The 26,406-nt window shown below is 39.2% G+C and overlaps 1 protein-coding gene across 2 annotated transcripts in view; it reads right to left on the reverse strand.

Moving 5' to 3' along the window:
* slc15a4 (solute carrier family 15 member 4) overlaps window positions 1-26,406 on the reverse strand; it is a 73,334-nt gene that overhangs the window by 41,600 nt on the left and 5,328 nt on the right. For both annotated transcript variants that reach the window (XM_067395196.1, XM_067395197.1), the window contains exons 4-6: window positions 24,870-25,011; window positions 21,141-21,218; window positions 7,592-7,772 (exon numbers count right to left, since the gene is read on the reverse strand). In XM_067395196.1, coding sequence (XP_067251297.1) covers window positions 7,592-7,772; window positions 21,141-21,218; window positions 24,870-25,011 — 401 coding nt within the window. The remainder of the gene's footprint in view (window positions 1-7,591; window positions 7,773-21,140; window positions 21,219-24,869; window positions 25,012-26,406) is intronic.

Below are 26,406 nucleotides of genomic sequence, written 5' to 3' on the forward strand. Positions count from 1 at the left end.
AATGAGTCGGTCTGTGTCATTGAGTGGGAGTACAAAGGATGGGACGCTCTCTTTCTCTCTCAAGAAGGAGAGCACGAGTCCCAAAGGTTCTCATTAGTTTGATCTCTACAACATACACACACACGCACACACAAAGAGTGTGATATGAACGTAGTTTGCACATACTGATTTCGCAAGAGTGTGCCAACGAGTTCCCCCCGCTCTTGGCTACATCAAAGCAATGGTTATTATTAGATAACATCTGTATTGTGCACCGCATACTAGACTTACTGCATGTTCAGGCTTTGTCATGCAATACCAAGGTCATTTTCTTGTGCATCATTTTAAAACAGTGGTTCTTAGCTAGTTTTGCTTCAGGACCCACTTTTCACACTGGACATGGAGTGATGACCCAAAATTGCCCTTAATATCAAATTCTTAAATGTATTAATTAATTTATTGTTAAAAGCTGCTTGAAATATTAGTGGTTTCATACTTTCATTCACATTTTATATTAACTTACAGGGTTAGTTCCCCTGAAAATGAAAATTCAGTCATCATTTATTCATGCTCATGTCATTCTAAATCCACAAGATTTGCATTCACGTTTGAAACACAATTGAAGATTTTTAATAAAACCTGAGAGATTTCAGTCTCTCCATTGAAAGTCATTCAACCAAAACTTTCATGCTTCAAAAAGAATAAAAACGTAAGTAAACAGAATTCCTATGATTTGAGCAGCCTTCTAAAGTGTTCTCATGAGAACCAATGAGGTTTGTTCTTGTGTGTCAAGCAAGCACATTTGAACTTCCATTTACTATATTTAATATTTATTATCTATGTGTGTTGATGAAACATATATGTGAGTAAAAGCCTAAATTAAATATGTTTATCATCTGAAGACTTGGATTAAACTGCTCAATTCACATGGATTATGTGTCAAAGTTATGGTGGAATGGACTTTCAATGGATGGACAGAATCTTTTGCATTGATTTCGAAGATGAACAACAATCTTATTGATTTGAGTGATTGAATCATGACAGAATTTTCCTTTTTGTGCAAACTTTTTGTTTAAGTAGTTTTTTTTTTTTTTTTTTTTTTAGTATTAGGTTGTCACACAAACTGTCCACGTCTATCACTTCTATCTTCCTTCTATCACCGATGGACACATTTTGTGTCAAAATACTGTAAATTTAGTGAATGTCTCTGATGTGGAAAGTGTTTTCCTTTTAACTACAAATTAAATAGTTAAATTAAATGGTTAAGTTGTAGTTTAGTATTTGCACTAGCATTTCTTTTGTTGATGTATTTACTATTGAAACAGACAACTGAAGTGGGACGTGAACTTTTTAAATAGACTTTCTTTAGTCACAACCTGGCAAAAACAAAACTTTTCTACTTGCAATTGCATGTCAGATGCAAGTGGAATTATCAGAACCATTTTCTTAGACAAAATTTTCCTGTAAACAAGATACATGCATTCCTATGTTTTGCTCTGATTTCTAAGAAAAAGGTACACACACATGCAAAAAAATTGTACTTTGTCAGCTTTTAGAAGTACTCTAGTCTGTAATGACCTTAAAACTAACAAACATGGACTAAAAGCCACTTGTATTTATGTCTTCAAGTAGCTGGTCTGTTATTAGTCTTATGAATCAGACAGTCCTTGAACCGTATGTTGGTACATTGTCAAGTGCACACAAAACTGACAAGGGCAATCTCAAAACAGCAACCTCCAATCTGATTGATTGGCTTTACTCAATTTCCAGGGGTGCTTCGGGGTGCACAGGTTTTTATCAGTGAACCAGGAAATATTGTTTACAAGATCTCAGACTGTTAGAATGAGTGCTCCTGAGGAAAGGGATTTGGAAAAGTTTGTAGCACTGAATCTTTGAACAAGTTTACAGCCTCATACCGATTACGTTGTATACAACTGACAGTGCGTAAGATCACATCAGTTATGTTTTGTTCTGAGTTACATTAGTTTTATAAAATAAAATTAACAACGGTATGTGGTTTAACATCATTCAGATAGTCTTTTCCTGTCCAAGTGGGTGGTCGTCGGCCTGAATAATGTGCAATGTGGACTACGCTTTATGTTGTATCAGACATCAGTCATGTTAGCCAACAGGTATCAGTATATTAAAGTGGAAACAAATCAAGTGAGGTAAACACCTAAAAGCTGCAATCATGCAGCAAATCACTTGATGTCAGTCTCTTATTATGTTGACTGTTTTGAATTTTTCTGAATTTTGGGGTGTTTACTGCTTAAAGAATCCCTCGTGATGACTACAAACACACATTTATTCAGTTTGATGGCAGCTTAGACAGATGACGAATTTAAAAAAAAAAAAAAAAAAAAAGTCTAAACCTTGCTCTCCCTCACCGTGAAGTTTGACAGTGGTTTAAAAGACTGAGGGAGAGTCAAAGAAAGACAGACAGGGTGGGATAGAAAGAAAAAAAAAAAAAAAAAAATCATACTTTCCTCACACTCCAGAGTGCATCTCCCAAAACTCATCTCACTCAAAAAGCGCTTTAGTCTGAAATATGTCAATGTCTGGATACAGCGCACACTGTCAAGCTGACTAAGCTCGGTTTAATCCACTGGGCAGAGCTGGAATTGGACTGGGGACTGACTGGAGTGCTGGGCGCAGTCAATCCGAACAATGAGATACTACGACCTGTCAACGGTGTCTTCCTCTACAACCTCCGAACAGGCACTTCACGACACTCTCAACATGTGACTCGAACATTTGTGTATGTGTGGACACAATCTCAAAAAGTGTTGTCTTCGTAACAAGGCATCAGTTGTGTTCAGAACTTCAGACAGACAAGCAAGCCAAAAACACTTGGAAGGAAAGTGCTGAAGTTTTGGAGAGAATACTGGGCCTCTAGTGAGCCGCCTACTCAATGCGCTTTGTTTGAACTTCTGATGTGAAGGTCATCTCAAAACTGTAGTTAGCAAGATTATGTTACTATCTAAGATCAAGGCTCAACATTAAGTTTTTCTTTTTTCTTTTCTTTTCTGTTTGTTCAGTCAGGACAGTAATGCAGCTTTGTACTGCCAAAATTTCGTGGCACTGCAAAAACAAAATGTATTACTGTGGTTGCAGAGAGAAATACTTTCTATTAAATATTATACAAAACCCTTTAGAACTGAGCATCTATAGGTCGAAAAATTTAATTGATTAAATTTCAATGGCGTTCCCATTAACATTAATTTTAAACTTTTATTAATCCTGTTTCTTTTCTAAGATCTTGCTTTTCCAGGACTGGAAATCACACTTTTGAAATTCTCTGATAGTTTCAGGAATTCCAGGTCTGTGGGAGTCCAATTATTAGGTTCTTAAAGGTGCCCGAGAACACTATTTCACAAGATGTAATATGAGTCTAAGGTGTCCCCAGAATGTGTCTGTGAAGTTCCAGCTCAAAATACGTCATAGATTTTTTATTATACAATGTTATATCTGCCTATTTTGGGGTGTAATTAAACATGTGCCGACTCAGTGCGTGTACCTTTAAATGCTCATGCTCCCCGCCCCCAAGCTCACAAGAGTTGCAATTCTATAATACATAGCATAAACAATAGAATAAGTTCACACAGCTAATATAACTCTCAAAATGGATCTTTACAAAGTGTTTGTAATGCAGCATATCAGATCACGTAAGTATGTTAATAATTTTTTATGGATGTTTACATTTGATTCCAAATGAGTTTGATGGTGATCTGTGGCTAATGCTACACTGTTGGAGAGATTTATAAAGAATGAAGATGCGTTTATGAATTATACAGACTACAAGCGTTTAAAAATTAAAATAACGACATGGCTCTGGTCTCCGTGAATACAGTAAGAAACAATGGTAACTTTAACCACATTTAACAGCACATTACCAAAATGCTAATGAAACATTTAGAAAGACAGTTTACAAGTATCACTAAATATATCATGATATCATGGATCATGAACAGTTATTATGCATCAATCTGCCATTTTCGCTATTGTCACTGCTTGTATGCTTCACAATACCTGCAGAACATCTGATGATTCGGCTGTGCAGCTCCAGACATTAATACTGCCTTGCCTTGAACATGGGCTGGTATATGCAAAAGTTGGGGTTGTACATATTAATGATCCCAACTGTTGTGTCACAGTCTGTGTTATGTTGAGATTCGCCTGTTTTTCCGTGGTGTTTTTCATGCACGAGATTTACATATGAAGGAGGAAACAATGGTGTTTGAGACTCACTGTATGTCATTTCCATGTACAGAACTCTTATGCCAAGGTAAATTCAATTTTAAATTCTAGGGCACCTTTAATTTGCAAGAATACGTCAACATTATACAGTTAAATAGTAACACTGTGAAAGCTATAAATTCATTAACTCTAAGACAATGTAGTATGATTTGTTAATAATTTTGAACACTCCATCCTATCACAAATAATTCTTGAACTATAAACAAATCATAACCCAGTCAAACCAGCTAAATAACTTTATGACAATTTAAATCAGTGATGTTTTTAAGGCATAAAAACACAAAAATGATAAAAATGTAAGATGTAGCAACAGTTCTGTCAACTAATTTGACACTGTCACACTGGATCTGGGCTAGTCTTATAGTTGAGCCATTAAGATACCTAATTTCAGCCAAAATTTTAGGGAACATCAAAAAGGCCAAACAATTTTGTCAAGGTGCACAAGGAATTTTGAGATTCTTATTTTTTAATGGGACTTTGAAGAAACAAAAAATGAGAAGATATTTAAAGTTTCTCTGCAAAAATATGTTAAAAGGGAAGGTGAGAATAATGAAAAGTGGAAAAGCGCTGATTCAGGTTGGTATTTTCCAGGACGCTGGGCTGTATGAATATTAACTGTCAGAACAAGCGGGGATATCGATCCACCTTCTGCAGGGTTCAATAGAGCTGGCTCAAGGTTGGACAGGAGTGACAGAATTCAGAGGAGAGATCAGTGGTCTGTGTGAATGTGTCAAGAGCGTGTGGGTGTTTGTGGGTGAGTCATTCTACATCGAATCTCTGCCATCTTGGAGTCACTGTACCTTATCTGACGGATGGAAATGCCATAACCTCTCTGAGATGAACTCATTCCTTAGTTTAAGGTGAACAATACTAAGAAAACACCATTTGACTCAATTGTCCATGCATCTCTCAGAAATCTTTCTCCTAATATTGGCTTAGCATTTTGATGTCACAACGTTTATCAGCTTGATCTGTGATGTGGGTCGTCTCAAAGTATTTCACTAGGGACTATTCATTTGGACATTCTATTTTGTACATTCATTCTGTTTGGACTTGACACATGATGATGGATCCATACACCACTCTGGAATATGTTGACTGAGGCCTTACTGTAGTCGTTCTCCTTCCACTCATCATCTGTGAAGTGCTGCTGGACAATGGTGTCCTACCAGTCCTTGCTTCGGACTCTCATCCACAGACGGCAATTTATGTGGCGAAAGTGCGGCGTATTTGAAAAAATGTGACCCCCGCATAAATATTCGGACTTTGGCTGATTATGCATTAAATCAGGCAATCGCATAATTGCGTTTATTATGCTGATAAACATAACCAGTATGGCACAAAGCTTCTTGTGCTTGTTGTCTCCTAATAAGGACCCAAAAAAATATTAAGTCTGCTATTTAAAACAAAAAAAATAAGCAATGATAGTATGTGCCAACAGCGGGAAACTGTATATTCGTCCAGTGTGCAAATGTCAAAAAGATCAAAAACCATTTGAAGCTTGTGACATATAAATACGCACATCAACCTGATCACTCGGAACCTAAATGATTTCATTCCAATTGAAACAAAATGTGTCCATGTAAACGTAGCTATTGATAACAATAAAAAAAGGTTTCTTGAGCACCAAATTAGCATATTAGAATGGTTTCTGAAGGATCATGTGACTGAAGACTGGAGTAATGGCTGCTTAAAATTCAGCTTTGCCATCATAGGAATAAATTACATTTTAAAATATATATAAAAAAAATAAAATAAAAAAAAAAGTATTAAAAAAGATATTGATAATTGTAATAATGTTTCACAATATTATTTTACTGTGTTTTTGATCAAATAAATACAGACTTGGAGCACCTCTTTCAAAAACATTACATAAATCTTACTGACTTTTGAATGGTAGTTTTATGTTTATGCTTTGTAAACAGACATGAGCATTGGTTATAATAAGCTAAGTGTTATAAAAAGTCAACAGTATTATTGGCAACTAGTCACAACTAGTCAACATGGCAGAGCCCTTGCATGCATTCTAAAAAATGCTTGGTTAAAAACAACCCAAGTTGGGTTGAAAATGGACAAACCCAGCAATTGGGTTGTTTTAACCCAGCGGTTGGGTTAAATGTTTGCCCAACCTGCTGGTTAGTTTTATTTAACTCAACTATTGTTTAAAAATTACTGTATTGCTTAATTAAATGTAACCCAAAGTATGTTGTAAATGAACATTTATTAATGTTCAATGAATAATTATTAAACAATAAACATTTATTAAATTGCTTATTCATAAATTCATATTAATAAACTATTAAGCTATTAAATATATATTCATAAAATATTAAAGCTTATTAATAAACATTCACCTTTTGTCTATTATTGTTGCCTCTAATTGCATCTGGTTTTTAATTTCCCAACTACTTTGGGTTCATTTTAAGCTAGCCATATAGCAATTTTTAAATAATAGCTGGTTTAAATAAAACTACCCAGCAGGTTGGGCAAACATTTAACCCAACCGCTGGGTTAAAACAACCCAATCGCTGGGTTTGTCCATTTTCAACCCAACTTGGGTTGTTTTTAACCCAGCATTTTTTAGAGTGTGGGCGACCCGCTCCATGTACAATTTCTTTTTCTACAAGACTGATATATCATGTCAGTGTACATCATTTTAAGCATGATTGTAATCGAATGATTATTTATTTAGTTGTCATGGTGTCAAAATGATAAATGAATTCATAAAAATGTTAATTATAATTATTATATCAGTCGATCATTTCTTAAAGCACACTACTAGACAAAATTGAAGGGAACATGGATTGACTCCACAAATTCACTCACTCGCAGTGAATCTCCCTCACATGTTTGCTGGCGTTTCACTCAAGATTATCATATTTATGATGTTGCGATGTACTGAATCGTGAAGTGTATCATATCATGAAGTAGTTGCCTATACCCCGCCTTAGAGTTACAAATATATATATTGTTGCATAATTTAGGTCTGAATCGTGTGTTACAGTATGTCACATATAACAGAACACACAGCATATGAACCTTATGAAGTCTGAAATGAAAGTTCACTACCGTGACGGGCCTTTTGACAATAATGAACACATATACTTAAAATGTATATGTAAATGTCTGCTATCACACTCAAACACGCACATCCTCTTACATGAGGCTCGGTTTGTGAATATGTACAAAGAAACTTGATACACCCACCCTATCAGCCAACACACACACAGTTCATGTGGCAAGTGTGAAGGCTGAAGAACAAAACCCACAGGTTCACAGACTCAGCCATAAATCTTTGTTGTGTGTTGATAATACACTAAAAACGTGTCATTTAGTGCATTTGTTGTTGACTCACCAGCCGCCACTGCCGAGCACATGACAAAGAACATGCCCACAGCGATTCTCTTTAGAGAGGAGGGCAGCAGGCCTTTGCGTTTGAGGATGGGGTCTACCACTTTATCCTTGAGGGGGATCAACATGAGGATCAGCACGGCATCAAACATGGTTAGCCAAGCCGCTGGGAAGCGGAAGGTTTGCTGGAAACAAAAGGGGAAAATAATGAGTCTACACTAGAGGATGAACAAACAAGAAGCAGGGTGTGTGTAGGTCACTCATAACACTCAGGTGCTCCGTTCTTCTCCATTAGTCCTCCATAGAGAAAGTAAGTACAAGCCTAAATGTGAATTCTGGGAGGGCATATGAGAAAGAGAGAGAGAAAGCGAATCATTTCAGCAACCTTAGCGCCCTCATGTGGCCACTGCTGGTCTATGGATGTAAAACCCACCCAGTAACAGAGAGAGGGACAGGTCTCTTAATAGCCCATAAAATCATTAATCAATTGTTAAGTACTTTAATATCACATGGGGATTGAATGCGTCAGAGCACCTGTTTCATAATGAATGGCTGATTGCTCTCCTCACATGCCACTGGTGATGAGTGATGAAAAACTCAGCAGAGGGAAAGAAAAAAAAATGTTGATCACCTACAGTAGGACTATTTGGAAATAGTGACAGATTTGGGAATTTAGGACTGTTTTAACAAAATGTTTGCATAAATAAGCAACTAGATTTTTACATTTCTGAGGAAAAAGAAAATGAACAAGTTTGCCTATGCAAAACTTAGGATGATTTGGGAATAGTGATAGATTTAGAAATTAGGGCTATTTTGACAGAAAAAAAAAACATATGCCTTAAGGAACTCGATTTTACATTTCTGAAGAAAAAGTAAATGAGTGGGATTTGCTTATGCAAAACTTTCTGCCACTCAGGTGGCTGCCAGGAGGTTGCTAAGTGGTTGCTTAGGTGTTCCGAGCAGTTTCAAGCACATTGCTTTGCGCTTGCTAAGGTCTTCTAGGTGTTTTTTTAAGTAAAGTACGTCACTATAGGTGCTATACTTTCCATTCCCTGTAAAGTCTACTTCGCAGGGTATTCTGCCATTAAATGTGAGATTCCAATTTGAAGGGAGTGAACAAGTTCAGTTCGAAGGGTACTGCAAACAGCATGGGGAATAGGGGAACACTGACACATCAAGTGGAGAGGGAAATTTACCCATTAATTCATTGTGCATCAGTATGTTCGAATAAAATAATAACCTTGGTGATGAGCGGCCAGTGTTATTATAGAGTTTAATTAGCCCCAGGTGTTGTATGTGGTTGTTTGGAGAAGAAGCAGAAAAAAAAAAAAAAAAAAAAAAGTGTGTGCAATGTAACAGTTACAATCCATCAAGATTATGGTTACATAAAAAATAAATAAATAAATAAAAACATCTAATATTAAAAGGGGAATTAAAAAAAGTCCCACTCGCGCTCGTCCATATAATGGCAGTGCATAGCGACCAGCATCAAGCTTTTAAAGGTGCCCTAGAATCAGAATTTGAATTTACCTCGGCATAGTTGAATAACAAGAGTTCAGTACATGGAAAAGACATACATTGAGTTTCAAACCCCATTGTTTCCTCCTTCTTACGTAAATCTCATTTGTTTAAAAGACTTCCGGAAAACACTCGGATCTCAACATAACATAATGCCAGCCCATTCGACGCATTAGACAAGGAAAGGCAGTATTAATGGCTGGATCTGTGCACAGACAAGGTAAGCAAGCAAGAACAACAGGGAAAAATGGCAAATGGAGCAATAATAACTGACATGATCCATAATATCATGATATTTTTAGTGATATTTATAAATTGTCTTTCTAAATGTTTCATTAGCATGTTGCTAATGTACTGTTAAATGTGGTTAAAGTTACCATTGTTTCTTACTGTATTCACGGAGACGAGAGTCGTTGCTATTATTCATTTTTAAACATGTGCAATCTGTATAATGCATAAACACAACTTCATTCTTTATAAAGCTCTCCAACAGTGTGTAATGTTAGCTTTAGCCACAGAGCACAGCCTCAAACTCACACAGAATCAAACGTAACCATCTAAATAAATACTTTACTCACATAATTTGAAGCATGCATACAGCATGCATGACAAACATCTTGTAAAGATCCATTTGAGGGTTATATTAGCTGTGTGAACTTTGTTTATGCGATGTATATAGTCGAGAGCTCGTGTGGCAGAGGGAACGCATCTCTTAAAGGGGCCGTGCTGAAAAAAAAATCAGTGCATAGTTAATGATGCCCCAAAATAGGCAGTTAAAAAAATTAATAAAAAAAAATCTATGGGGTATTTTGAGCGGAAACTTCACAGACACATTCAGGGGACACCTATGACTTATATTACATCTTGTAAAAAAAAAAAAAACAATCTAGGGCACCTTTAAAAAAGACACAAAAGTATCACAGAATGATCCCATGCGACATGACATATTCTAAAATGAAATTTTATGTATTTATTAACGAAATTCTAACTTTGGCTGTTGGTCTTCTGTGCACGGATACACATTCCTGAGACTCTATTAGCATCACATTTCATTCCAACTCACCCAGAAAGAAGCACACAAGTTGTAAGAAATTAAGATTAATAAAAATGCGACATGAAATATGATCCATGTACTTTGTTCTCTGAGGTGAATATATCTGTTGTGTTCATGTCAACTGTCATCCTGACTGTCATCTGACAACCGGAGTTCCAATCCAGAGATATTCAACTCAGTGAACATACACAGATATTTTTGGGGATTTTCAGGTGTTGTATTTCATGTTGCATTTTTATTAATCTTGATTTCACATGACTTGTTTGTTTTTTCTTGGCAAGTTGGAGTGAAATGTGACGCTAACAGACTCTCATGAATGTGCAGCCATGCACAGAAAACCAATGACCAAGCTCTGGATTTTTGTTAAATAATATGTTCAATTTCAGTTTGTTTTTTCACCAAACCCTATCATACACCCCCAGAACACTTATAATATATGACAAGTGTTGCGTGGGACCATTCTATGATACTTCTGCATCTTTTTAAAAGCTTGATGCTGGTTGCTATTCATTGTCATTCTATATCCAGAGTTCATGTACAGTACGTAGCAGGTGCCAGACAAAAATGAAGGATTTACCAATTTTAACCCTGATTATCAGTATTTTCACTTTGGCCACCACAGGAAACCATCTGTCCTCATTTCCAGCACAGACAGGGCTTGATGATCTGAATGAACAGATGTGGGTATATGCTGTACGCACGTAGCAAAAGTTAAAAACAGCCCAATCCATTCTTGTCTTGCTCTGATTGGTTGTAATTAATTCGAACACACTGCACAATATTTCACCATCTGTACGTTTAATTGACGTTAATCAAATAACGCCTGTGAAATGCAACACCAGAGGACTACATGCCCGGAGCTCAAAAAGAGCTTTATTACGCATCCACGCCTGCACGTGTGCATAGGCATATCACACACACATTTACACCTCTAGTAGAGTATTAGGCAGTTAAGTGGAGAACGTACCTCACTCTGACTGAAGCTGTAGAATTAAATTCAAACATGCAGTCTCCAATCTACTGGTGCTTTTAACACTTTTAATTCTCCAGCTTACTCCCTCATTACATTTACATTTCTTTGACTAAGCATTGGTAATTTATACATGTCCCTCCGAGCGCTCGGTCTCCCCTTCATCATCGTGCACTTTTAAATACTTTTTTCTCCATTCGAAATTGCCAGTTTGCATCATTCTATCATCATATAATTTTCACCCACATTACTACTCATGTCTGTTTCTCTCTATGGGTATCTCCTAATTAAGAGCTCACAATTTGGCCTTGTTAAGTCTGTGCACTGGATTCCCTTTAGGCTGTGCAGTCCATCGAGACAAATCTACGGCAGCACATGTTCATTTAGAAGGGGAAGCCCTTGTGTGAGGGAGAACAAGCGACAGATGGGGATTAGCACACTTGAGAATGTACATCAGAGAAACACTATCATACTCAGGACAGAATGTGACAATACTTGATTCCTACTGAAACAGGAAGTTGGGGTGGAACCTACATTTGAGTCATCAATATTTTTTGTTCTGTTTTCTTAGGAGATTTCAGAATGAAATCATGGTAACCGGCAAATATGTATAGCCACTTTTCCACCATCGGGCCAAACTTGTTGCTTAACAGTTCTATTCCGTGCCAATCTGGCCTAGCTGGTACGGATATGGTTTCATTTTCAACTATGGTGCTGATAACAAAGATCTTTGGAATGTAATACAAATGAGTGAGAAGTCTGCAAGTGAAAACATGAATTTGTTCTTCTGATGAAATGGGACACTAACAATTATCAATTTTGTTATGGGTTTATTTTGTTATTGAGAGGAAAACGTGCAGCACATATTTACATATTCATCTAAACAGCTTGCGTATTTCGAATTTCGCTTTACCCCTAAACGAAGAAAGAAAAAGAAATTCGCCGTGAGTATATTGGGGCCTTAAACCGTGCTGTGCCGAACCAAACTTAAGTGGAAATACAACTGGAACTGTTCCTTACCTTGTGACCTGACAGTGAAAATCGGCTTCTGTGTGCCGATTGACCTTCTTCATTGTCGTTTGTTATCTTCGCTTTATTTTTTATTTTTTTGCTGCATTATTTTGCTTTGCTTCAGCTATGATAAAGAGACATCCAGTCTTGTATTGCGCGTTCATGCTTTTTGGGGTGGATAAATGAAGGGAGGCGTGTGTTTGACATGTAATAAAAATCTTACAAAAAATTTTTACAAAAGATTTTTTTTTTAAAAATGCTGTTCTTTTGAACTTTCTATTTGTCAAAGAATCCTGAAAATCCTATTACGATTTCCACAGTTCATGAAAAATAAATTGAGCTTTGATATCACAAGAAAAAAAAAAAAAAAAACTTTTTAAAATATTTAAAAATAGCTAATATCAGTTATTTTAAATACTAATAAAATTTCACAGTATTACCATTTTACTGTATTTTTGATCAAATAACTGCAGCCTTGGTGAACATAATTATCTTCACACACACACACACAAAAAAAAAAAATACAAATAAAAAATCCCAGATTTTAACATATATAACATACTCTGGCAACCACCTACTGTATAACACCCTAATAAGGTGGCAGCAATTTGTTTTCACAGGCAAGTAGCACTTATATTTTCTTTAGTTGTATATAGTTACAGAAAAACTTTCACTTCTCTTCTTCAACCTCAACACTTTTCTTCCTCCTGAACCAGTCTGAAAGAGGAACGCTTCTCCTTTGATTGATAATTCAGTGGTGAGCAAAAAAAAAACTTGAAGATGCTGGACTGTTTATTCATTGATCACAGAAGAAGTTGTAGTCTACACATTCTGACTATCTGACCTGTTAAAACAAGCTCAATCCTCCAAATACTTTCATATGATTACATAAGCTTGCACACTACATGATTTGCCAATGTCATATTTTTAAATGTTAGCAGAAAATGGCATAACCACCATGAAAGTGCTCTGTAAAATTATATTTAAAGAGCATGAGGTGCTTTACAACCATCTCTTCAATATGACCCTGCAGTCACACTCTCAAGCAATGTGTTATTTAACACAGCCAATTACGTCTTTTTCACTTCCCCATTGTCATTCTGCAGTTCCTCTGTCCTTACCATGTGACTCTGAACCTAATTCTGGAAAACTCTGTTTTAGACATCCGTGCAACTGCACATACACACAAGTTGCTCATCCAGTCACATTTGTGTCTAGGCATTTTCATGGTCAGAGAGCAACATGTGACTGCATTGTCATTGCTGATCAGACAGCCTCGGAGTCGTGATTTTGGATTAGTAACTGTGAAACTGTTCTGAAGGGATTTAATTCAAGGCGAAGGTTCTGACACACTTACCTAGTAGAGCGTATACATGTACACCCACACGCACATTCGCACAAAAACAAATACGCAGCAACTTTAGATGAGAAAGCGGGTGCTGGGTGCTAATCTGCGATTAGTGAGGGTCATGGTTTTGAAGTTAATACCCTGGTTTTCAAAGGATTTCTCTAGCTCATGCGTGCCAGAGTCTCCAGAGAGTATCCTAAACAGCCTCTACTCTACAGCCAGACAAACATCCCAAGCACCTGGCATCACCACAGGCATCCTGTTTGCTCTAAAATTAACACCGAAGAATTAAATCATTTAAATATACCGTATTTTACACTGATGTGTTTAATGTTTTTTCCCTGAAGACCACTTATGATGTTACTCAAGATTTCTTGTACCAAAACATTAAAAATTATTTAAACTCTCTAAACTCTTTCACTAACCCTTAAAGTCTGTTTATACCAAGAATAACTATACCACATATCGTTGGTTCACACTAGCGATAACTATAAATATAACGATAACTATATTAGCATCCACACTGGTGGACAATAATGCTTGCTTTATTATAAACAAGCGCTGGTGTTTTGTCGACTGCCACTTTAAAGTTGTCACGGTTCATGAATCCGCTGTCTCATTCTGGTGTCTGTGTGTTCTGTAGTGTGTCACCTGATTGTTCGTGTGGGCGTCGCCGCTGATTATCTGATCAGCGGCAGCTGTTTGCAATCACACCTGCCTATATAACGCCTTGTTTTTCGTCTCATGTTTGTCAGATCGTTGTTTGGAGTCCTGGTGTTGTTGTCTCGTGTTTACTCGTGTTGTTTGTTCCTTGGACTGGATTTCTCGTTGTCGTTTCCTGTTTCCTGTTTCATCGTTGGATTGTTCTCTGGATTTCACCCACGGATTACACGGCACTGGTTCACGGACGCACTTCACCAGTCACCATTCATCTGGACTCTCAGCGCCCATCGAGGTCCCTGCGTCACCACTCTCCTGCTGTGTTCGTTGTGTTATCTGTGACTGACCATCTGTGTGTGAAGCTCTTAATAAAAGAGATTAACTTGCTATTGCATCCGTCATTATTTACGTGACAGAACGATCTGACCAACTATGGATGCAGCAAGCTCAGCAGCTTTGACGGAGTTCATCAACCACAGCATTTCCCGCATGGACCAACAGCAGGAGAGTATCTCTTCCACCGGACGCGCAGTTCAAGCGCTGGTGACGCAGGTGTCTGAGCTCTCCCAGCAACTTCAACAGCTTCGAACTCCCACTGCGCCACCCCCACCGCCGATTCCCCCCACGCCGCTGGAGCGGTGGGATCAGCCAGAACCACGCCTTCCTGTTCCTCAGATTTATGCCGGTGAGCCGAACTTTTGTAGAGCGTTCTTGAACAAGTGTTCCTTGCATTTCTCGTTGCAGCCACGCACCTTCAAGAGGGAAGAATCCAAGGTGGCTTTTGTGATCACGCTCCTGACAGGGAAGGCAGCATTGTGGGGAACGGCGGTGTGGGAGAACCAGGATCCATGCTGCACCTCGTTCCAGGCACTCGCCACCGAGATGAGGAGAGTGTTCGACCGTGCGGTGGCTGGCAAGGACGCTGCCCGACTACTCACCGAACTCAAGCAGGGTAACCGCACGGTCGCAGAATATTCCATCGAGTTTTGCACTCTCGCGGCGGAGTGCCGCTGGAATGAGGAGGCGCAGTGGGATGTGTTCCTGCATGGGTTGGCCGACCTTGTCAATCGAGAGATCTATGTCTTGGATCTTCCTCAGACACTCAACGGACTCATCGATCTCGCGCTGCGAGTGGATGCTCGACTTCAGAGACTGGAACGTCTAGAATCTGCTAACGCTAAGCCTCATGGAGAGGAGGGCCAGTTGGCCAACACAGCGGACACGGTCGGTTCCTCTTTAGATCCCGAACCCATGCAGGTAGGGAGAGCTCGGCTTTCCCAGGAGGAGAGAGAAAGGCGGAGATCCCAAGGCTTATGCCTCTACTGCGGAGCATCAGCTCACTTCCTCAGGTCTTGCCCAGTAAAAAGATCTAGTCCGGTAGTAAATCTGAGGCTACTATCGGGTGGGATCTCCGCCGAGAAGTCCTCACCATCCACCCTCCTCCCGGTAAGACTGAGATGGGCGACTCACAACATCACCTGCCAGGCACTTATCGACTCCGGGGCTGAGGGGAACTTCATGGACACCAACTTTGCACAACTTAACAGTTTACCCATCATCCCACTCACCCGCCTGATCACTGTCGACGCACTCAATGGACAGCGACTTCCCAGCATCTCTCACTCTACGGACTACGTTACTCTCATCTCCTCTGGCAATCACAATGAAGACATTCAGTTCCTCCTCATGGACTCACCTCAGGCACCTGTCGTTCTCTGACACCCCTGGCTCACCAAACACAACCCTCGGATTGACTGGCAGCAGCACACCATCACCGAGTGGAGCACTCTTTGTCACAGGTCTTGTCTGTTGTCTGCTTGTCCCACTGTGTCTGTTTCTGTGTTACAGGAGAAGGCGGTGGATTTGTCTAACGTGCCCGCAGAGTATCAAGACCTGAGGGAAGTGTTCAGTAAGTCCCGGGCTGCTTCTCTCCCTCCGCATCGTCCCTATGACTGTGCCATAGATTTAGTACCCGGTAAGTCTCCGCCTAAAGGCAAATTATACTCTCTGTCCGCTCCCGAGAGGGAGGCCATGGAGAAATATATTTCTGATTCTCTGGCAGCGAAATTCATCCGCCCTTCCTCTTCTCCAGCGGGGGCGGGGTTCTTTTTTGTGGGGAAGAAGGATGGGTCTCTGCGACCTTGCATTGATTACCGAGGGCTGAACAACATCACGGTAAAGAATACTTATCCTTTGCCGTTGATGTCTTCAGCCTTTGAGAGGTTGCAGGGAGCATCCGTTTTCACTAAATTGGACTTAAGGAACGCTTATCATTTGGTTCGCATCAGGAAGGGGGATGAATGGAAGACCGCGTTTAACACCCCCAGAGGACACTTTGAATACTTGGTCATGCCCTTCGGGCTGTCCAACAGTCCAGCGGTCTTCCAGGCACTCGTCAATGACGTGTTGAGGGACATGGTGGATCAGTTCATTTATGTCTACCTGGATGACATATTGATATTTTCCTCGTCTCTCCAGGAACATGTTCAACACGTCAGACGAGTGCTTCAGCGTCTGTTAGAGAATGGGCTTTTTGTCAAGGCGGAGAAATGCGAGTTTCATGCACAGTCTGTTTCTTTTCTAGGGTACATCGTCTCGTCTGAGGGAGTTCGCATGGATCCTGACAAGGTTAAGGCTGTGGTGGATTGGCCAAGTCCAGATTCCCGTAAGGCCCTACAGAGGTTTCTGGGGTTCGCCAATTTTTACCGGCGTTTTATTCGCAATTTCAGCCAACTAGCCGCACCTCTGACCGCCTTGACCTCCCCTAGGACAACCTTCAGGTGGTCAGATGCAGCGGAAGCTGCATTTGCTAAACTGAAGAGTCGCTTCGTTTCGGCTCCCATCCTCATTGCCCCTGATCCTTTGCGTCAGTTCGTGGTGGAGGTCGACGCGTCAGAGGTGGGGGTAGTCGCAGTTCTATCCCAGCGTTCTCCCACGGACGATAAGATGCATCCTTGCGCGTATTTTTCCCATCGTTTATCTCCAGCCGAACGCAACTATGACATTGGTAATAGAGAGTTGTTGGCAGTCAAATTAGCGTTGGAGGAGTTCGGGGGTACCTTTTATCGTATGGACAGATCATAAGAACCTTGAGTATATTCGATCGGCTAAAAGACTTAACTCCAGGCAGGCTCGGTGGGCACTTTTTTTCGGACGTTTTGATTTTTCTCTATCGTACCGCCCGGGCTCCAAAAACATCAAGCCCGATTCTTTATCTCGCATTTTTGATCCTTCCGAACGCCCGTCTACTCCCGAGTGTATTCTTCCCGAGACATTAGTGGTCTCCACTCTTACATGGGAGGTCGAATCGAAGGTCCTGTCGGCCTTAGAAGGGGTAACGCCTCCGCCCGGAGGTCCACGAAACCGTTTGTTTGTGCCGGAGAAGTTAAGGTCCTGTGTTATCAAATGGGGTCATTGTTCCAACGTGGCTTGTCATCCAGGGGTTAATCGGACCAGGTTTTTGGTTAAGCAACGATTCTGGTGGCCAGCTATGGCTCGTGACATTCACAGTTTTGTTTTGGCTTGCTCGGTTTGCGCCACTGGTAAGACTTCCAATCGACCTCCAGATGGGTTACTCCAACCGCTGTCTGTCCCTTCGAGACCTTGGTCCCACATTGCGCTAGATTTCGTTACCGCCCTCCCACCCTCCCAGGGGTACACTGTCGTTTTGACCGTGGTGGACCGGTTCTCGAAGGCGACTCATTTTGTTCCCTTAACCAAATAACCTTCTGCTAAGGAGACAGCGGTTACCGTCGTAGACCACATTTTTCGGTTACATGGCCTCCCGATAGATGTGGTGTCCGACAGGGGTCCCCAATTTGTGTCCAAATTTTGGCAAGAGTTTTGTAGACTGCTGGGCGCGACTGTCAGTCTTTCCTCTGGGTTCCATCCCCAGACCAATGGGCAGACCGAGAGAGCCAACCAGGATTTGGAGCGAATGTTGCGATGTTTGGCGTCCAAGAATCCTTCCTCCTGGAGCCAACAACTCTCTATGATTGAGTACGCACATAATTCATTACCAGTGTCTTCTACGGGCCTCTCTCCGTTTGAATGTAGTATAGGTTACCAGCCACCTGTGTTTCCCAGTCTGGAATCTGAAGTCGCGGTCCCCTCCGCTCACGCCTTTGTCCAGAGGTGCCACCGCACTTGGAGCAGAGCCCGTGAGACTCTGCTGCAGGTGAGGGCGCGCACCAAGGCTAAGACTGATCGCCACCGGTCGAAGCCTCCCGTATACGTCGTTGGTCAAAAAGTGTGGCTTTCTACTAAGAACATTCCGCTCCGCTCCGTTGCCAATAAATTAGCTCCTAAATTTATCGGCCCGTTCCCTGTCACCAAGATCATTAGTCCGGTGGCAGTCCGACTTAAATTACCTCCAGCGTACAGGAGGATTCATCCCGCCTTTCATGTTTCCAAAATTAAACCCGTTTTTCACTCTCATCTTAATCCGCCTACTCCGGTTCCTCCACCGCCGCGACTCGTAGATGGGGAACCTACTTATTCGGTCAATCGCATTCTGGACTCTAGGCGGAGGGGACGCGGATTCCAGTACTTGGTGGACTGGGAAGGTTACGGTCCGGAGGAGAGAAGTTGGGTTCCTGCCAGGGACATCCTGGATCACTCCCTCATCGATGATTACAATCGACAGGTAAGGAGCTCTGGGAACGCCGTGAGGCGTTCCTAGGAGGGAGGGTACTGTCACGGTTCATGAATCCGCTGTCTCATTCTGGTGTCTGTGTGTTCTGTAGTGTGTCACCTGATTGTTCGTGTGGGCGTCGCCGCTGATTATCTGATCAGCGGCAGCTGTTTGCAATCACACCTGCCTATATAACGCCTTGTTTTTCGTCTCATGTTTGTCAGATCGTTGTTTGGAGTCCTGGTGTTGTTGTCTCGTGTTTGCTCGTGTTGTTTGTTCCTTGGACTGGATTTCTCGTTGTTGTTTCCTGTTTCCTGTTTCATCGTTGGATTGTTCTCTGGATTTCACCCACGGATTACACGGCACTGGTTCACGGACGCACTTCACCAGTCACCATTCATCTGGACTCTCAGCGCCCATCGAGGTCCCTGCGTCACCACTCTCCTGCTGTGTTCGTTGTGTTATCTGTGACTGACCATCTGTGTGTGAAGCTCTTAATAAAAGAGATTAACTTGCTATTGCATCCGTCATTATTTACGTGACAAAAGTCTGGTGGATTCTGATTGGCTTTATGGTTTATAAGCCAAGGGAAAAAATCGTTCTGTCAGTGATTCAAATGATATAGTTTCTCTGAGCTCTGAGCCATTATTGTCATGGTTTGGACTCTGTTTTATATTTAAAACAATTTTTAGAACTATATCTTTATCATTATAGTCAAAGCTGTGGCCTGATAATGGGAGGAGCTTCAGCCATGTAGATCAATGCTTCCGATTCCAAACTTTGCCACCAATCTGATTTAATTCTTGTTACCAAACATAAAGTTTTCAAAGGATTGCCACTGGTTGGACAAACAGATAGTCCAGCCCAAAACCATTGGCTGAGCTCAACTTTTCATGTTAAGCTAAATCGATGTTTTGAAAGTTTTGAAGTTTTTGAGGAGTTGGCAAATTATCTACTTATAGTTGTCACTCTGTAGAAGCTTTTAACATCCAAAAAACTCTTTTAAAAAAATAAATAAATAAATAAAAAATATTCAAACCAAGGCTGCATTTATTTGATAAAAAATACAGTAAAAATGGTAATATTGTGAAATATATTCTTTTAAAAAGGTACACTATGCAACTTTTGGCGCCCTAGCACTTAAAAAAAAAAAAAAAAAAAAAAAAAAAGCTTTATTTTTGGTAAGAACATTGTTTTGGTTGTGCTTCGGCTCTGTGTGACTGTGCGGATGAATATGATTATCCTGATTTCTATTAAAACATTCACTACTAAGCTTTAGTAATATAACAAGTTTAGATGGAAAGGATCTCAAGCTGACTAGCTGAAGACTTCACTGTGGCTATACCCATTAACAGACATGGTACTTCCTTGAAAATAAATTCCAGCACAGTGCTACAACAACTATATTTAAATTAACCATTCACAATAGACAATTAATTACACTGAACTTTTTTAGAGCTACATATGGCAATTTATCTGTTAAATGAAATAGTTTATTCACCTGTTGAATAATAATAATAATAAAAAAAAAACACCTTTATGTCGCTTTTACAACATTTCAAATTCTCAGTTCTCGCCATCTCCGAAAAGCCAAGCCAATGTTCAGTCTCATTTTATTACAAGCTCTGAAGCACTCTCTTTTTGCCAGGGGTTGAAGATTTAGCATGCTCTATGTCGACCTTGTGACAACTAACCTATGCCACTCCCACGCCATACACACATCAAAGCAGCCAGAGCAAAAGATAAGATGAAACACACACAGGCAAGAGATGCATGTACACAATTTTTCGCAAAAACCATCTTGTCAGGTAGAAATACTTTTTGGAAGAAGGATTGATAGTTGACTTGTTTACATTGTTAATTTTGAAAAAAATAAAATAATTTGAAATGTAAATTATTCCTGTGATTGCAAAGATAAATATATTTAAAATGATAATCTTTTGTAACATTGTGAATGCATTTAGTGTCATTTTAGATCAATTTCAGGTTTCTTTGATGAAAAAAACTGACCCAAACATTTGAACATTAATATACACCTTTCTTTTGTTCTTGATTCTTTCTATATTCTATATCAATATTTAAAAGAGCAATGCAAATCAAGTTTATAAAGACATAATTCATTTATAGAAACATGTATCATTAATGGAAACATCTGTGGCATTGAAAATGTTGCTTCCTAATAGCACAGCAGATGAGAAATATGCGATAACTGATGAGGAAAGTGACCAGAGCACAGGCAAAAAAGGAGGCCAACTGCTTTAATAATTGAACTCTTCATTAACAAAGCAATTATATTTTTCTTTCAGGCCAATTTGGAAGTGATCTGACATAATTGGCACTGAAATAACGGTTCTCTTACCGGGTGGGAGTCTGTGGAGTTGGGATCGGCTCCAGGAATTGTCAGATGGAGACTCTGGAGATAATATGTGGTCTGCATCTGCAAGAGAAGACAGCAGCACACATAAACATGCTGGCTGCACTCACATCTCATTCAGCGCTACTGACCAGCTTTCAGTGCTATGATCCATTTAGCACTTGAGTAGACACTGTTTCTGAATATTGCTATTGATTTAAACTTGAAATAGGGCAGAGGAAGAAAATAGCAAGTGGCAATATTTCAGCCTTTAAAAGCAGTTTGGTGCTTCATGGGAACATTCTAAAATATCTGCTCGTGCAGAAAGTCATTAAGCATTTTTTTCTAAAAGTTAGAGACGTTGTCCTTTACTCGAACCTTAATTTAAGGCCCCGAGGACTAACAATGCCGGGTAACCTTTCTAACAGTTGGCAAGCGTCTCAGCAGACAAAACATATGGGATGACAGGGCCTCAAAAGATGACCTTTATCCATAATTGGAGGAAGAGAATCTTGTTTTCACGTGAGATTGTCTATGACACAATGATCCTTATCCCGACAGACCCACAGCAATTTAACATTCCTACAAAACCTGCATTCACAGCAGGAAATTACCCAATTCCTCCTAAGAATGGTGAATTTTATACTGTAAATATACAGAGAACGATTTTTAATGTTAACACCGGTCTGATCTTTAGAGATCACTGTCTGGAAAAGGAAGGGTGACCACACATCCTGATAAAATTGGAACAGTGTTGATTTTTATGAGCCACATCCCACATCCCAATGGAGTTACAGTCAGGATGCCATTTGTCCTGATAATCAGACTAATCTACAGTTTAATTGATTCATTTATGCATTTATGTAAGCACACAAAATAAACTGAATGAACAAACTGTTGCTTTTGCCTTAAAATATTGTAGGGGAAATGGTGGAACAAATAAATGCCTAATTTCAACAAGTAATTTAATGGTGCCCTAGATTCAAAAATTGAATTTACCTCGGCATAGTTAAATAACAAGAGTTCAGTACAGGAAATGACATACAGTGAGTCTCAAACTCAATTGTTTCCTCCTTCTTATATATATATATATATATATATATATATATATATATATATATATATATATATATATATATATATATATATATATATATATATATATATATATATATATATATATATATATATATATATTTCATTTGTTTAAAAGACCTCCGAAGAACAGGCGAATCTCAGCATAACACTGACTGTTACGTAACAGTTGGGGTATACGCCCCCAATATTTGCATATGCCAGCCCATGTTCCCAACAATATGAAAGGCATTAGACAAGGGTAGAACATCTGGATGTGCACAGCTGAATAAACAGACTAGGTAAGCAAGCAAGGACAATAGCAAGCTCTTGGGGCGTGGAGCACGAAAATTAAAGGGCCACACACCCTGAATTGGCCAAAATAGGCAGTTAAAACAATGAATTAAAAAAAAATCTATGGGGTATTTTGAGCTGAAACTTCACAGACACATTCAGGGGACACCTTAGACTTATATTACATCTTGTAAAAAAAAGTTCTACGGCACCTTTAAAAACAAACCTACTCACTTTTGTAAATCTGACAAACTCTTTTGGTTACCAGTCATCTTGCTAACCTTGCTTTGTGTTCACACTTGTATTTCAGTTCTCTTGGTTCTTTTGGTCCAGACCAACAAATAAAATGATACATTATGCCCATTCGCTTAGCATTTACACTGTTATTTAACACCAAACCTAAATATCAAAACCAAACCAAAAAACAGCTTTTATGAGTACATTTTATGACAAAACTTGAGAAACATTCAAATAATGCTGTGTGCTAGTTGTATGAGTGTACATATGAGGGTATTTTTACCAGCTGAGAACTCACGGAGAGTTCATAAATTTTGTAAAGGAGTCAAAACAGTGGCAGGAACTCCTCCGCTGCACATGCAAATGAAGATCTGCCACACGGAGAGGGCAATTCCAACGCTTAGACCGAACTTTAATGGGTTATGTAGCTCCTATGAAGAGAAGAACCAGGTATGCTTGAGCATCCTGTCCTTTTTTAGGGCCGCATCTTGTGACATCACGTCTTGTGTTTGGTATGTTTAGATGTCTTTGGTCTGTGTTGGGTTTATATTTCAATACTGAAAATCTGGGTCTCTATCTAATTGTTTGGTGCACACCAAGGTTTGTAACTTCAGATGTCAACGTTCACACTTATTCAAATGAAATTCACTAACAGAGCAAACACAACAGAGGTTGTTTGGATCAAACCAAATCTGAAAGAAAAAATAAAATGTGAACTACACTTAGATTTCAATAATGTCCAAACGTTGGATCCATTTTCAACAAGAACCGTTTCTTTATTCTCTTCATAAACTGTTATGAATTAAAACTACTTGAAAGCTTTAAAAGGGTCAGTTCATTGTCATCAAATTGTCATCAAATACCCACCCTAATGCTATTCCAAACCCATCAGACTTTCATTCATCTCGAAACACAAATGAAGATATTTTAAATGAAATCTGAGATATTTCTGTTCCTCCGTTGACAGCCTTACACTTTAACACTCCAAAAAAAATTCATATAAAGACTGTAAAACTAATCCATATCAATTGAGGGCTTTAGTCCAAATTTTCTAAAGAGACTTGATCGCTTTATATGATGAACAGACTGAATTTAGGCTTTTATTCACATTTAAACATTGATCAGTCAACATAAACAGAAGCTCAACCATACAAGCTTGACGTGCGAGAACAAACCTCAGTTGTTCTTGTGGAAGCTCTAATGTACTAAGTGCGTAACAAACGAGAATTAACCTCAGTGGTTCTCGTGCAGACTGTGCATGTTGTTCTACTAAGGAAAGTGGTAGATGTGTAGACTGTCAATGGAGGGACAGAAATCTCTCAGATTTCATTAAATATCTTTATTTGTGTTTCAAAGATGAATGAAAGTCTTATGGGTTTGGAATGATATGAGGGTGAGTAATGACATTTATTTTTGGGTGAACTAAGCCTTTAATGTTCATAAGACCAGATCTTTACAAGCACATTCCGCATATGTGTGCTCTGTGGGGGAAGTAAGAAAACAAAAGTGGCTGGAAATTTCACCTGGGTGATTGTAAAATGCAGAAATGACAGAGACACGCCTTGAAAATGTTTAAACATGGCAATGTTGACAAACTGATTTTAAACATCTTCAAAAACACTTTACGAGTGGTTTGACACATAACCTTTTTTTCTGTGGTAAGGTGACATTAATTCAGTGGTTACAGGCCCCACACCAGCTGCTGAAGGGACGCTGCTTTAGTAGTATAGATGTCCCAGACTTTATTGCTTGTCCTTTCTGCATTACCTTGAGCAAGACATATAAAGTTCTTCAAGGAAGCACCTGTCTGCTCAAGGGCTTTATGTCCACTTGTCCCATAAAGGCTCCAAAAGGCACAAACTCTTAATATGTCAGAGACAAAATCTCTGCTTATGAACATCAATCAACTGTATTTGACATGTCAACGACACCTTTCATCACCACTATGCCTCTCTTTTTCCCTGAGACACCTTGAGACTTCAAGCAAATAAAATACCTGTGCAATCCCCTATTCATCCTGTCACAACTACAGTAAATTAAGGTTAAATATACATAGCCTGTACATTTACCTCTTTTTTAAGGACCTATAACTGACAGACGAACTTGAGAAACCCACTCATAAAACTTTACCTGGAAATAGACCATCCAGTACGGAATGAGGGCCAGGAAAACAGGAAGTATTTTGACCAGCGCTTTCACTTCCTCCACCTTCTCCTCTGAAAATCGCCCACCGTACGTCACCTTAGCACCATCCAGTAGAGTTGGCTTTGGCCTGGTGGGAGAACATGGTTTTTAACAAGAAAAGAGCAAGGATTTGGTCTTTTTTACCAACTTAAAAAAAATGTAAGGGTTTTTTTTGTGTGTGTGTGTGTGAAGTGATTGTTCTTCTTTGATTTAGAGAAAGGGCACGGCACTTGACAGTAACTACTGCCACAGAGACACGATGAATAGCACAGCCACGGACGAGACAGACAGGAGAGCTGGATCAAAGAGGAAGATGAGGGATAACATTACAGACTAATAGAGTCATCTAAACTGGAGTGGAGGTTCCCATGTAAATTTATGCCGTTTTTTCAATCTAACACACTTAAAACATTTAAACAGTATTGAATGTGTAATAGGCACATCCATTTTTAAGTGTAAGAATAAATAATTCCAATTTCTGAATATTCAACAACTGATAAATCCCATCTTAAAGGGATAGTTCACCCAAAAATGACAATGACTCACCCTCATATTGTTCCTTTCTTTCATGCATCTTCAGAACACAAATGAAAATCTTTTTGATAAAAATCTGTGAGATTTCGGCCCCTCCATTAACAGCTATGCAACTGACACTTTGACGTTTCAAAAAGTGCATAAAGAGATTGTAAAACTAATCCATATGAATTGAGCGGTTTGGTCCACATTTTTTAAAGGGACTCAATTGCTTATACGATGAAAAGATTACATTTAGGCTTTTATTCACATATAAAAATTCATAAATAGCTCTTTTGCTTTATGCAAACAAACCTCTTGCGGAAGCTCAAACGTGCTGTGTAACACACAAGATTGAACCTCATTGGTTCTTGCACGTCAAGAAAATATGCTTGAGCTTCCGTTTACCATGACTGATGTGTGCGTTGATGAATGTTTATATGTGAATATAAGCCTAAACAAATCTGTTCATCATATAAAGCGGTCAAGTCTCCTCAGAAAAATTTGACTAAATTGCACAATTCATATGGATTAGTTTTACAATCTCTTTATGAACTTTTTGAACCGTCAAAGTGTAAATAGATTGGCAGAAAGCTTAAAAAAAAGCAGATTTCATCAAAAAGATCTTAGTTTGTGTTTCAAAGATGAGGGTGAGTAATTAATGACAGAATTTTCAATTTTGGGTGAACTATCCCTATAATTTATCAAGAAACTGTGTTTGCTACCTATTTTATTATTTTTGAAACAGGATGAACAAAAAAAATATATATTAAGTTTTAAATATGTTAAATGCTCAATGCACAATTTGCTTATTTATTTAGAGCGACAGACTTAAATACATAGATAAAGCATCATTTGCAACTAATTATGCATCATATATACTCTACATTTGTCTGCACTTGTGGTATTTTCTTTATAAGGAAGTGAAAATTAAACCAGTGTTCACAATAAAACCATGAGTGTGTATTAA

The sequence above is a fragment of the Chanodichthys erythropterus genome, chromosome 9 (genome assembly GCF_024489055.1).
Source record: "Chanodichthys erythropterus isolate Z2021 chromosome 9, ASM2448905v1, whole genome shotgun sequence".
Classification (NCBI taxonomy): Eukaryota; Metazoa; Chordata; class Actinopteri; order Cypriniformes; family Xenocyprididae; genus Chanodichthys; species Chanodichthys erythropterus.